Source organism: Nematolebias whitei, chromosome 19 (genome assembly GCF_014905685.2).
Source record: "Nematolebias whitei isolate Nwh7 chromosome 19, NemWhi1, whole genome shotgun sequence".
Taxonomy (NCBI): Eukaryota; Metazoa; Chordata; class Actinopteri; order Cyprinodontiformes; family Rivulidae; genus Nematolebias; species Nematolebias whitei.
Window position 1 is genome coordinate 38,274,053 of NC_056516.1, and position 13,346 is coordinate 38,287,398.

A 13,346-nucleotide genomic window follows, 5' to 3' on the forward strand; every position below is an offset into this window, starting at 1 on the left:
GCCCACCTTCTCACCACCTGCTCCCATCCTGTCCTGCAGAAACTCCACTGGCTCCTCGTCACTCAGCACGTCCATTTCAAGATCCTCATCACGGTCAAAGCCCTCCATAATCTGGCCCCTCCACGCCTGCTCCATCACTACACTCCTTCTCGTTCCCTCCGCTCCTCCCTCGCCAACCTTCTGTCTCCCCCCTGTAGGACCAAGCTCTGAACCTGGGGAGGCAGAACCTTCTCCATCGCTGCCCCAACAGCTTCGTGTCTGCTCCCATCTCCCCACATTTAAGAACTCCAAACCCACCTGTTTAAAATTGCTCTTAATGTTTAAATTTGACCTTTTGATACGTTTTAATTTGTGATGCGTTGTTAACTGTATATTTTTGAACACCTGTAAAGCGTTGAGTGTTTAGAAAAGTGCTATACAAATAAAATGTTTTATTATTCATTTCCTGTTGCCGTCAAGAACATTTAGCAGCAGATGTAAAAAGTAAAGTGTAAAAGGAACAAAACAGATGTTTCTTTGTTGTCGTTACTCATGAAGTGAAGCAGAAAATGAAATTAAACTCAGTCGATTTCGAGAACAGCAGCTCATGGAAACGTATAAAAGTTAATTCTTTACAACAAACTTCAAGTAAACTTGGACTCTTTGTATTTATGTAGAAAAAAACAGAACATAACGTCAGAAGATGAACGTATTTATTTGAAAACGAGTACAGGAAGTGGTGAAGAGTGGGACACGATGATGGGGGGTGCGGTGTTAGCGGCTCCTTCAGGGCGAGGTTGAGCCCTTCCCCATGTGGTGCGGCGGCGGCGTGTACTTTCCCTCCTTTATCAGCTTGTCACGCTGCGCACGGATGGCTTTCAACCTCTGAAACTGCAGAGACAAACACAGGATAAAGATATTTTTAATCATTTATGAAAAGCCTTTTCACGGTGTGAAGGTGCCGCAAACCAGAAATACCCGACAAACATCTCGAACTCCACAAACCAAGAGGTCCACGTCAGCTTTAGAACATCTGTCTCAAAGTTTATGACAAAAGTCAAATTCAACAACGCGCGGTCTGGACTCGGTCTGGACTCGGCCCGGGCCTCGGTCGTCTCATAATTAAACATGGCTGCCCACAAACGTTTGAAAAACTGAAAACTTTTTTTCATAAAACCTGAACTGATGAACGAAACACTAAAAACGAGGCAGCAGATGCGTTTCCTCTTCCTGTGACTCAGCAGGAACATGTATTTTCTATATTATAAAGAATAAACATAAATTAATCTCAGTTCTCCTAGAATATTAGAGATTATTTAACTCATTTAGGACAGTGTTGTTTTTAAAAAGGTCTTAATCGCTGCAGCCGCTCGCTCACCGTCTTGTTCCGTTCCATGCACTCGTAGAAATCCTCCCACTCCAACCGGCACTCCTTCTTGGCCCGGGTCTGCCCGATGCCATGAGCGCAGTCGATCCACTCCTTCTCGAAGGCGTGGCAGCGCGAAGGGTGCCTGTGGAGATCGTCGGCACTCTGCACCAGGAGCCACTTGTCAACGTCGAGGCCCAGCCACCCGAACAGGTCCAGGAACGGCATGGTGCTGGAGACGATCGCAGCAGCAATTCATTCATCACCATTCACAACTCATGGGACGGTTACAAAGTATTTACATTTAAAATACAACCCAAAACAAGACGAGCATAAACTAAACTGACTAAAAGACACATCTGAGACTTTTCAGCTCCTTTCAGTGACGGGAACTTCAGCAAACGCAGCTCCAGAGACTAATGTCACATGATTCATTTAAAAATGTCACTTTGTTTTTTACATTACGTTAAGCTAAGTGTTATAAACACAACCGTTGGTGCAAACAGGGCTTGACTGGAAGATTTTATTGTTAATAGGTTCTTAAAAACGTTACAGAAGTTGTTAATAGTAAAAGGCATATTTTGAACGAATGTTACAAATGTGTTCGTTTCTACAAAACAGTTAATAAAATATTTCTAAAATACACTGAATTTCAAATGTTACCGACTGAGATTAACGTAAAAGAACTGGTAATTTATGTTTAAATGTCAGTTTTCTGCTGTAGTAACTCATCCATTATGTCCTCTTTGTTCGGGACTGGAACCAGTCTGCTGCTTTTGGGTGAAGGCAGGGGACACCCAGGACACGTCTCCAGTCTGTCCCAGAGACGGACAGAGACAAACAGCCACCCACACTCCCAGTCACAGCTAGAAACTATTTACAGTCGCACAGAAGAGCCAATGATGGGATTCAAACTGAGGACTCAAGTTCTCGATTGAGAGTCCTAATCACTACTTATCAATAATAACTGATCATGTTTACCAAGCTAAACCCTTACTGATAATCGCTGTGGGGAGTTATTAATACAGATCAGATTGATCCGGCAGTCATGTATGTAAACCTGGATGTAAATGCTTTATACTATAATTAAAGGTGAGCCGTGCACCTTGTTTGTGTGAAACAAGTAGCCCTGCGTGTCACTTGGTTCCACTGAAGCAGCTCAGTCTCTAAAAGGCTCGTGAGCCCTGGTTCCAAACATCACCTTTTGTTTTTACCTGCCAACAAAGCTGCCCAAACGAGCCTGGTCTCACTGACTTATTGATTATTATATTAACAGATAAATGTGGAGATAGCCACGTGTCCCTAAAACACAGAACTGTCCTGTTTTAAACCAAAATGAGACTAAATGAGTCCCGTATTTCCGAGCTGCCTTGAAGGCATCATTAGTTTACAGTATTTAAAACAGCTTCAACGATTCTGATCCGAGGCGGAGAGGACAGGTGCCCGCCTCGTCCAGAGCCGAGACAAACGGACAAGAGTGGGACGGCCCAAACCGTCAAATGTCAGTAAAAGTCTTCTGAGTTGGACCTTGGCCCAACAGCTTCAGGTGAACCAACTCCTGGTTCTGTCAGAGGAACCAAAGTCCTGCATGGGTTCTTTGTAGCCCAAACATCTCCTAAATGTCAGCTTTTACATCTCCTCTGGTTTTCTGATTTCCACATTAGATTTTTACAAGTTATCAACTTCAGATCTTTGATGTTTGTCTGTCTCTGTCATGAACTGTTATGAAACCTAATAATGTTGGACGCAGGAGCCCTTGCCTTCTCCCACTCCGCTCCCGTTTCCTGGAATATGATGCAAAAAGATTTGAAGCTCTCGACCTTTGACCTCTCCGAGTGGCTTTAAACATCTGGTAAGGTCCTCAATGCAGGCATGTTCCTGTTTTTAGTTTTCTACATTGCCTTGCAACCTACCTGTTGGTTTCATTTTAATACCATTTTCTTTCACTTGTCCTTCTCAGTTTGTGCGCTTCCTTTACAACTGTCTGCTGTTGTCGTGTCGGCCTTCAGCTCCACGCCTCCCTTGCAAAACACATCTCTGTGATCTCAGTGGGACTTGCCTGGTTAAATAACGGTTAATAATAATAAATCACTCTTTGTTAAATCAGGTCTCTCTTGTAAATGAGTCCCCGAGGCTCAATGGGATTAACCTGTAGAAATACAACTTGAAAGAATTTACTTAGTACACAAATCCCTGAAAAGGGGCAGAATGTGTATTAATACACTGTCCTCGTTAAAAATAAGGGAATCAGCAGTGATGCATTATTGAAAAAACACAGTTTATCTTAAGAAATAAACTAATTATAAACGGAAAGAAATTGTAGGAATAAACAAATATGCAATAATACTGAGCCTTTAGATACTTTACGGTATATCACTGATATATAAAGCGCATTTAAATGGATCTAAAATGCATAATATTGAATAAAATGGTAACAGCACGTATTTAGTTGGGCTGACGAGTTTTGTTTGTTTACAAGATGATCTCTGACATTCGATTAACAAAAACTAAACACGGAGATCTGTCTATCTGTTTCAGAGCAGATAAATGTTTTGTTATTTCATTATTCTTTTTTATTTTTCGAGTTGTCAACAGCATCTGACGGAAGGTCGGAGGTTTTTCAGCTGATGATAAAGTCAGGCCGCGGGAGGGGGCTGGACAAGATGGCGGGTTGAGCGGCCGTGTTTTCTAGAGCTCGCAGCGCAAGTCCTAAATTTATCTTGTCTTTTTAAGTTAACTCTCCACCTAATCTAACAAAATGGCTTCCCAAAACATTAATAAGGCACTCAAGCCTAAAGTTGACTCGAAAAAGAAAGAAGCAGCTTCTAATAAAGACCACGGCTATAGCATGGATACCTCCACTCAAAATAAAAGGGAACGAGGCGACTCTGCGCCCCCAACCCCAAGCAAGACAGCAGGAGAAAAGAGACTCAAGTCAGGTGAAGATGACGAAGCGGAGGAAATCTCTCTCAGAGACATAATGAAAGGTATTGTGACGCTCGGAGAGAAAGTGGACAATATTGAACAACAGGTGACACACAGCAGTGTTATGCTTGCTAGCCTAGCCAAAGCGGTGGAATTTAATGCTAATGAAGTTAAGGAGTGCAAGGCAAAGGTTAAAGAGCTGGAAAAGCAAGGTAAAAAACTGCAAGAGGAGAATGCTGATCTTAAAAAGAGACTCAGAGAACAGGAAAGATATGGAATGAGATGGAGCCTTCGCATAAAAGGCTTGAAGGAGGAGAAAGATGAGGACATCAGGGCTGTGGTCCTACAGACTCTGAAGCACATCGTTCCTGATTCTGTGTCAAGGCTGGAGCAGGAAGTGGATGTTGTACACCGACTGGGACGGAAGATAGACAACAAACACAGAAATGTCATTGTGATGTTCACACGAAGAGTAATGAAGGAAGAAGTCTGGAGGAAGACCAAAACATCCACTTACTGCAGAGAGATGGGCATCAAGTTTGCTGAAATGCTACCCAAAGAAGACTGGGAGGAGAGAAATCGTCTGTGGCCACTTATTGATCAAGCTAGGAAAGCAGGAAAGGTGGCCTATTTTCGTGGCCCCTTTGGTTATATTGATGGGCGCCAAATCAGAATGGAAGGTAACGCAGACTAAATAAGATGGAGATGTAGATCTTGATAAAGGACTTGCAACTGCAACGCTTCATTTTAAGTTTTTCTACTTACTGAATATCATTTCTTGGTATTCAGTTTAACAGAGTTCTTTTAGCTTTTCTATTCTAGGATCTTTTTTGTTGTTTTTAATGTTAAATGAGAACATTTCATTTGGTTCACTCAATGTTAGAGGTTTAAAAGACATTGTTAAAAGGAAAGCATTATTTTTGTTCTCAAAAGGACAGAAGTCAAACTGTTTTTTATTTCAAGAGACTCACTCTTCAAGTACAGATGAAACTTTTTGGGCTAACCAATGGGGTGACAGGATTTTATTTAGCCATGGTACAAACCGAACTGGTGGTGTTGCAATTTGTTTTAAAAAATTTCCTGGGGAAATTCTGACACACAAAGGAGATACAAATGGACATTGGTTAACAGTGGTGACTAGAATTGATCAGTTAGTCCTCATAATAGTTAATGTTTATGGCTTTAATAATGACATTTTAAACCGAACTCTATTGGAAGAGTTGTCTCAAGTTATACTGGAATTTAAAACTCGGTACCTCACTGACCATGTTATTCTAGGAGGGGATTGGAATATGACTTCAAATGAATGGCGGGACAGGTGTCCTCCAAGATTAGGCAGACAACAATATAATGCTCTGATAAATACTTTTATGACAGATAACAACCTAACTGATGTGTGGAGAACACTGAACCCAGGGCGTACTGAATATTCATGGATAAAACCTAATGGGCAATGTAGGTCTAGACTAGACTACTGGTTAATAAGTGATTACCTGTTAGCATGCACCACAGATTCTGCTATTTCTAAGGCGCCACTGACTGACCATTGCTATGTAAGCTTAATGATGGGACCTAGTATAAAGACAAAGAGACATAAAGGCTATTGGAAATTTAATGCCAGCTTATTAGACAATGAGGAATATTGTACTAGGATTAAAAAAATTATTAAGCAAGTTGAAGCTGATCACTCAATTATAGATGATATAAATAAGTGGGAATTCTTAAAATACAAAATACGATTGGATACAATATATTTCAGCAAAGAACTTAGGAAAAAAGAAAAACAATATGAATGTGATTTATTCAGAGAAATTAATCAAATATGTAACTCTTCTGATTCAAATAGTCCATTATTAATTGAATTACAAACGAAATTAGATGCTCTATATCTGCGAAGGGCAAAGGGTGCTTATATCAGGTCGAGGGCAAGATGGATGGAAGATGGAGAAAAAAATTCTTCATATTTTAGTCGTTTAGAAAAAAGTAGACAACAAAGGAACTCTATAACAACTTTATTGATCGATGATGAAGAATGCAATGACAATAAGATTATAGGAAAAGAAGTTTTTGAATTTTTTTCTAATTTGTATTCCACCAACTTTTCTATAGATGACTCCAATTGCCTTTTTGAGAAAATCCAAAACAAGATTCCACAAATTGAAGAGTCATTTAAAATTTTGTGTGAGTCAGAAATTAGACCAGAGGAACTAGAGACTATGGTCTTTAAAATGCACTTAAATAAATCACCAGGTACTGATGGTCTCACAACCAATTTTTATCGATTTTTTTGGAATGATATTAAAAATCTTCTATTTAGGGCTATAAATGCATGCATAATGAGAAAGATGTTAACTCCTAGTATGAAAGAAGGTTTAATTTCTCTAATTCCCAAATCTGGTAAAGATAAACGATTAATAAATAATCTTAGACCAATTACTTTGCTAAACACAGACTATAAAATTCTCTCTGGGGTTGTTGCTGCAAGATTAAAAGAAGGGATCTCAACAATAATTAGCGAAACACAATCTGGGTTTTTAAAAGGTCGATCAATACACAATAATATTCGACTTGTGTTAGATCTGCTTGACTATAGTGACTTGTTTAATGAAGGGGGTTTTATATTATTCTTAGACTTTTACAAAGCTTTTGACTGTGTTGAACACCCTTTTATAATGCAGACTCTGGCCTGTTTTGGTTTTGGACAAAATTTTCTTAACGTTGTGGGAATGCTTTATAATGACATTAACAGCTCAGTCTCTCTGAATTACGGTACCAGCCCTAGATTCAAGGTTAAAAGAGGTATAAGACAAGGTTGTCCCTCGTCCCCTTTACTGTTTATTATGGTAGCTGAAGTGTTATCAGTTTTAATCAAGACTAGTAACATTGAAGGCATTAACATATTTGGAAAACATATAATAATAAGTCAGTTGGCTGACGACACAACTTTGTTTTTAAAGAGCAGCAGTCAAATCCCATTAGTGTTACAAACTATAGATTGTTTCTCTAAAGCCTCCGGTTTGCAATTAAATATAGATAAATGTGAAATTCTAACCATTCAGGAATTTCCTTTGCAAACACTGTATAATATAAAAGTAAGCAAAGAGGTGAAATATTTAGGAATATTGATCTGTAAAGATAAAGCGGTGTCTGAGAAGAATAATATTCATAATAACATTGAAAAATATCAATCAATTTTAAGTAGATGGATTCCAAGGGACATTACCATCTTTGGAAGAATCCTCCTAACCAAAATGGATGGCTTATCCAGGCTGATCTATCCAGCGTATTCTCTGTCTGTCCCGCCTGATACTGTCAAAGCCATAAACAGAATCAACTTTAATTTTGTATGGAAAAACAAATGTCATTATATTAGAAAAGAAGATATGGTCAAAAACTATGAGGAAGGTGGTGGTAATGTAATCGATTTTAACTCCATGAACGGTGTTCTAAAACTTAATTGGCTGAAATCATTTTATAACCATTCACAGTCTTTCTGGTTTGTGATTCCTAATTTTGTTTTTCAAACTGTAGGTGGAATTGATTTTCTCTTGAGATGCGACTTCGACTATAATAAGTTACCCATCAAACTGTCAGACTTTCATCAACAAGTCCTGCTCTATTGGAAACTCCTGTACAAACATAATTTCACACCCCATAATACTCCGGTCTGGAACAACAGGTATATATTGTTGAATAGAAAATCAGTATTTTTAGAAAACTTATATTTGAAGGGCATTTGGGCCGTTTCACATTTCATGGATGACAGTGGTGTTATATTATCGTTCGAAGAATTTTGTTTGAAGTTCAATCTTGCTTTTGATGTCAAGATTTATAATAAGATGATAAAAGCAATTCCAGCAGCTCTGAAATCAATGGTTAAAGAAGATGTGTGTCATTCCAAAACTTCCCCTGTTCTGAGTCAACTGTATATAGAAGATATAGAATTTAAAGATAAGAAATTGACAAATAAGTTGACTCGGAGAATTTTACAAAAGGAATTGTACCCTGGTCAGGTTAAACGGCAGTATATTCTTAAAGATTATAGATTAGATGTAATCTCTAAAATTAGAACAAAATATATTTCTTTTCCCCTTCCTCCAAAAGTAAAGGAAGTCCATTTTAAAATTCTAAACAGTATCTACCCAACTAACGCATTTTTAAAGATTAGATTTAAATTTGACACTGCTGGGTGCTCATTCTGCCACGATGAAGATGAAGTTCTGGATCATCTTTTCTTCCAGTGTTGTGTCACACAAGACTTTTGGAGCAGAATGTGGGGTTGGCTCCAGGACCAAGGAGTTGAACTGCCAGCTTTGAGTCTAACAATAATCAAATTTGGTATATATTTTCAAAACTCCAAAACAGAATTTTTAATCAATAATTTAGTTTTATTGGGAAAGTTTTTTGTTCATAAATGCAGATTTTTTAAAGTTAACCCAAATTTAAGTCATTGGAAAAATTTCCTATTTTGTTTTCGTGAGTCTTTAAATTTAGTTAAAAGTAAATCTGCCCAACAACTTTGTAGTTTGATTAACAACTTTGATTTGGCTTAAACCTCGGTGTTTGTTTCATGTTCATTCTTTGTTTATTTTGTTTTGTTGTTTGTTTGTTTTGGGGGTTTTTTTTTTTGCTTTGAGTGCATGCAATTCAACCTGTGAAAACTGAGTTTTGTGCTGATGTTGTTGCCTTGTTTTGTTTGTAAACTGATGTTTCAAATAAAGTTTATAAAAAAAAAAAAAAAAAAAAAAAAAAAAAAAAAAAAAAAAAAAAAAAAGTCAGGCCGCGGGCAGCTCACTACATTTACAGAAACAACGTAAATCAACCGTGGAGTTTACTCGTTGTAAAGCGTTTTAAGTCGAATATAAATATTCAAAACATGAAAAACGTTATTTTTTTTGTTACCTGGTTATGTATTTTTCCTCTCAAGTCGCTTTAACCTTCCTCGAGCACCGTCACTCTTTGCGACAGAAGGAAAACGCGGTCGTGCCGTAAAGCAACCGTTTCCGGAAGTCGTTTAATAAGCTCAAAGGAGCAGCAGCGCCCTCCTGCGGCTCCGGTGTGTACAACGGGCGATAAGGCAGTTCAACAAAAATGTCCTTTACCAGTTCAGTTTAATTCATTTTATTATGTAGCACCAAATCACAACAGAAGTCGTCTCAGGGCACTGCACCGAAACATTCGCATACATAAAAAGTCAGTTAATAACGTTATTTATCTAAGGAGCCAGCAGATTGCTTTGAGTTTTCACTTTGTCGCAGTCTCCAGTCCTAAGCAAGCACAGAGGAAACAGTGGGAAGGAAAAACTCCCTCATGAGGAAGAAACCTCCAGCAGAACCAGGCTCAGGACAAGCGGTCCTCTACTTCGACCATCTGGGTTTGAGAGGACAGGAAGGAGAAAACAGACACATAATGGCAGGTCCAGGATGAAGGACGTCAGGGTTTTCCTCTAAGAGGAAAGATAAAAAGACCGAAATCACATGTTAAGAAAGAATAATTACAAATATAAACTATTCATTTGTATGCATTTGTAACTGTTCATTTGGTGAAATTAGGTCAATTTGTCCTCCAGTAGTCTAAGGTTATAGCAGCATAGGATAAGGAATAGGAAACCCAAGTCAACCCTAACTATAGGATTAATCAAAAAGGAAAGTCTTCAAACTGGACAATGTGTCAGCCTCATGGACAGAAACTGGAAGTTGGTTCCACAAGAGAGGAGCCTAAGAACTGGAAGATCTTCCTCCCATTCTGCTTTTGGAAACTCTAGGAACCACAAGTAAACCTGCAGTCTAAGAGTGAAGTGCACTGTTAGGAAAATATGGAACAATAAGATCTGTAATATAAGATGGAGCTAGGTTGTTGAGAGCTTTGTACCACGCTTTGTCTGGTAAAACTTACTGCCATCTTATGTTTTACCAGCTGTTTTCTACTGTGTCACATTATATTAAAATAGTACCTGCCTGGGCATGTACAAATATACAACCCTGGTACTTACTGGATACATATTTGGATACTTACAGGGTACATACAGGCATTTTTCACGTATGTACCTGGATACTTGTTGGGTATGAACCTGATACTTACTTCAACTATTGTTAACTTTGTTGTTCCTAAATGGGGACATTTGTCCTCTGTATTTTCCCATCACACATGAGGAGCAGGGGGCTGTCATCTAATGCTGGAGGGTGAAGGCCTTGCCCATTGAAGGTGGAGGCAGATGTGGCTGCTTCACTTTTCAAACTCTAATTTTATGTGCTGGTCTGGGAATTATGAACAGGCGACTTCCTGATCACAGGCTCGCTTTATCTGACCTCTGTGCAACATCCTCCCAAATACTGCAAACATACTTGAGGCTTACAGGGTACTGCAAACATACTTGAGACTTACAGGTACAGACTTGGTACTTACTAGATATCTATCTTATACTTACAGGTATGTACTGGGTACTTACAGATACAATCATACTCAAGCACTGACAAGACAATTACTGGGTGTGTACCTTGGACTTTCCTTATTCTTACAGGGTACACATCTGGATTTTACTGGGTGTATGTGCACGGTACTGGGTACAAACCTGGATATTTACTGTGTACTTTAGGGTACTTGCCAGGTATATTCTCTGTAATAACCTGGTACGTCTATGGCATCAAGTATGTACCCTGTAAGTACCAGACAGCATTAAGTATCTCTCCTAACTTTTATACTTAAAATACATGAAAATAAATATGAAACAGTGTTTTGGTGAGTGTTGTAGGAGTTGTGGTCTTGTCCCTGATGTCGTGTTTATGTCTGTTTCCCCTGATCCTGTTTCTCTAGTATCTAGCCCCATCTTGTGTCATGTTCATGTCTTGCATCCTTTCTCTGGCATCTGTGATTATCCACAGGTGTCATCACTTGGTCTAATTGGTGTTTCCTGTATATAAACCTGTGTCTCTGTCCTGCTCCTGGCATTATCTGTTCACTGGTGATGACCTATCAGCTTGTCTGTTCTGTTAACAAATTCTTTATTCAACATATTTCTGAATCCTCGCCTGCACCACTGGGTTCCCCAGCACCACTGGGTTCCCCAGCACCAGCCAATTGTGGCAAATGGTGGGAGTTTAACTTCATGCCTTCAGCTGATCTGCGGACACGACTGACAACAAACCAGATTTGGTGCAACATCAGATTGTGTTTTATTAATTTTCTCAAAAAGCTCCACGAGTCAAGTCTCAGTCCTGCCAGAACCGGCCCTCATCAGGTCGGGTCTTTAACAATGACAGGAACAACATAAACTGTATTATCAGAATCTTAACACTTAAATATTGCCGTTTATAAACCGTTTCAAATAAAAGACCGATGCGCTTGTGTTCCTAACACTCATCCAGACTCTTTCAGGGAGTCCCGGTACTCGTCTGTGGTACATTCATGTGTTTTTGTAAAGATAAGAGGCAGAAACGCGTGACGACAGGAAAAACATCACGTAAGCAGTGAAATCCATAAAGCTACTCCGAGACGAGAGAAGGTTCCCAAACGGATCCGTTACAGGAACACCTGGTGGGAAAACCTTCAACAGAAGCACAGAGGTGATCCAAAGCTCCGAAACGTCAGGCTCTGACGGAGAAAAGCTTGTTGGCGTCAGCGTTTGTCTCCAAAACACTATTTCTCAAAGTGATACTGGCTTTTACAAACGGCACAACACAAAGTTTATAAAAACAAATACAAAACAATAAATTATGTATAGTTCTTGCATCACAGCGTCAATAAAAACAAGTTAAATGTCACCAAAGTCAAAAACACTGAGTAAGTTGACAAAGGTTTAAAAAAAATGTTTTGGAGGCAAACCTTTAGTTTTTTACATCCAACAAAAAAAGGCGGCTTTCTTTCGGTCGGACCACAGACTTTTACGCCACTCAAGTAAACTCGGTTACAGCGAGAGATGAGGGTTAGCAAAACAAAGTAAACATAAATAAGATCAAGTCAGATAAAGTGCACAAGTGCTCAGTCGGAAACAAACAAACAAATACATTCATCAGGTTTTCATCCCCTCACAGCTAAATGTGACGTCACAAACAGAAACCACCACAACCAGTCGGGGTGGGGGTGCTGGTCAGCGAGTGTCATTAAGGCCGGCAGGCTGTCCAGCACCAGTCGGGTCACATGACTCATCTGAAACAAACAGGAAGAGTTCTGATGATGGACAAATGAGATGCGCACATTTTTTGTATACGTTGAAATATTCATAATAAATAATAATTTAGTTTTCAGGGGAAGATTTACAGTTTTATTAAAAACTTAATGTGTTATTGAATATTTATCGTGATATTACTAAATATCACGATATACTGAGTCGGCGATAATTGATTAAATGAAAATAGTAAACTATCCTAAAATGATGGAGAACAATAACTAACTTTAAATATTAAATATGGTCGTGTGAAGCCCCCGAATATCAAGTCTTTTTTTTTTTTTTGCTTAATAAATTATTGATATTTGATACGGATTATATTGCACAAAAAAAACAATATTAATGTGTCGCTCCATCCTAAAATGATACAACAAAAATTTTAACTAAGAATATTAAATGAAACCAAACACAGCCATTGAAAAAAGAAAAAGAAGAAACATATGTTAAAGGTGCATATTTAAAAAAAATAAAACTTTCTAATTTAGTACCAATGTATCAAATATTGTATCATAAAAAGAACAATATCAATATATTGCTCAATCAATAATTTGTTTTGGAACTGGTCAACTTTGAGTTTATCAAGGTACAACACACTTCTATTCACCTAAAATTACAAATTGTGTATAAAAATTATCCACAAATTACTGTATTCAGATTTTAAAATCCTAATTGGATGATATTCCACAAATATTGTGATACATCATTTTAGGAATAGTAGGAAAATTGAAATTTATAGACGATCCTAAAATAATAGATTGCAAAAATCAAACTATGAATGTAAATTAGGATAAATGAAGCATTAACAGAGATTATCATCATTGTATGTTTTTATGCAGTGTCTCTGCATCTGGCCCAGCGCGGGTGGGGTGCGCTCGGGTGGGGTGCGCTCGGGTGGGGTGCGCTCGGGTGGGG

At 38.6% G+C, this 13,346-nt stretch overlaps 1 protein-coding gene across 1 annotated transcript; it reads right to left on the reverse strand.

Annotated features, from left to right (window-relative positions):
- Positions 1-675: 675 nt before the first annotated feature.
- ndufs5 (NADH:ubiquinone oxidoreductase subunit S5) lies at positions 676-9,254 on the reverse strand. Its single transcript, XM_037692860.1, has 3 exons — positions 9,173-9,254; positions 1,358-1,577; positions 676-870 (listed from the first exon to the last, which is right to left on the reverse strand). Exons 2-3 carry the CDS (start codon positions 1,571-1,573, stop codon positions 766-768), a joined length of 321 nt encoding a protein of 106 aa, XP_037548788.1. The 5' UTR covers positions 1,574-1,577; positions 9,173-9,254; the 3' UTR covers positions 676-765.
- Between the last annotated feature and the right edge of the window lie 4,092 nt (positions 9,255-13,346).

What these genes read in the sequence shown, in the direction of transcription:
- ndufs5 (XM_037692860.1), bottom strand. Translation starts at nt 1,573, where the DNA reads ATGCCGTTCCTGGACCTGTTCGGGTGGCTGGGCCTCGACGTTGACAAG. An exon ending in GCATGGAACGGAACAAGACG is followed by an intron (nt 871 to 1,357) that starts GTGAGCGAGCGG and finishes TTGTCTCTGCAG; the next exon opens with TTTCAGAGGTTGAAAGCCAT.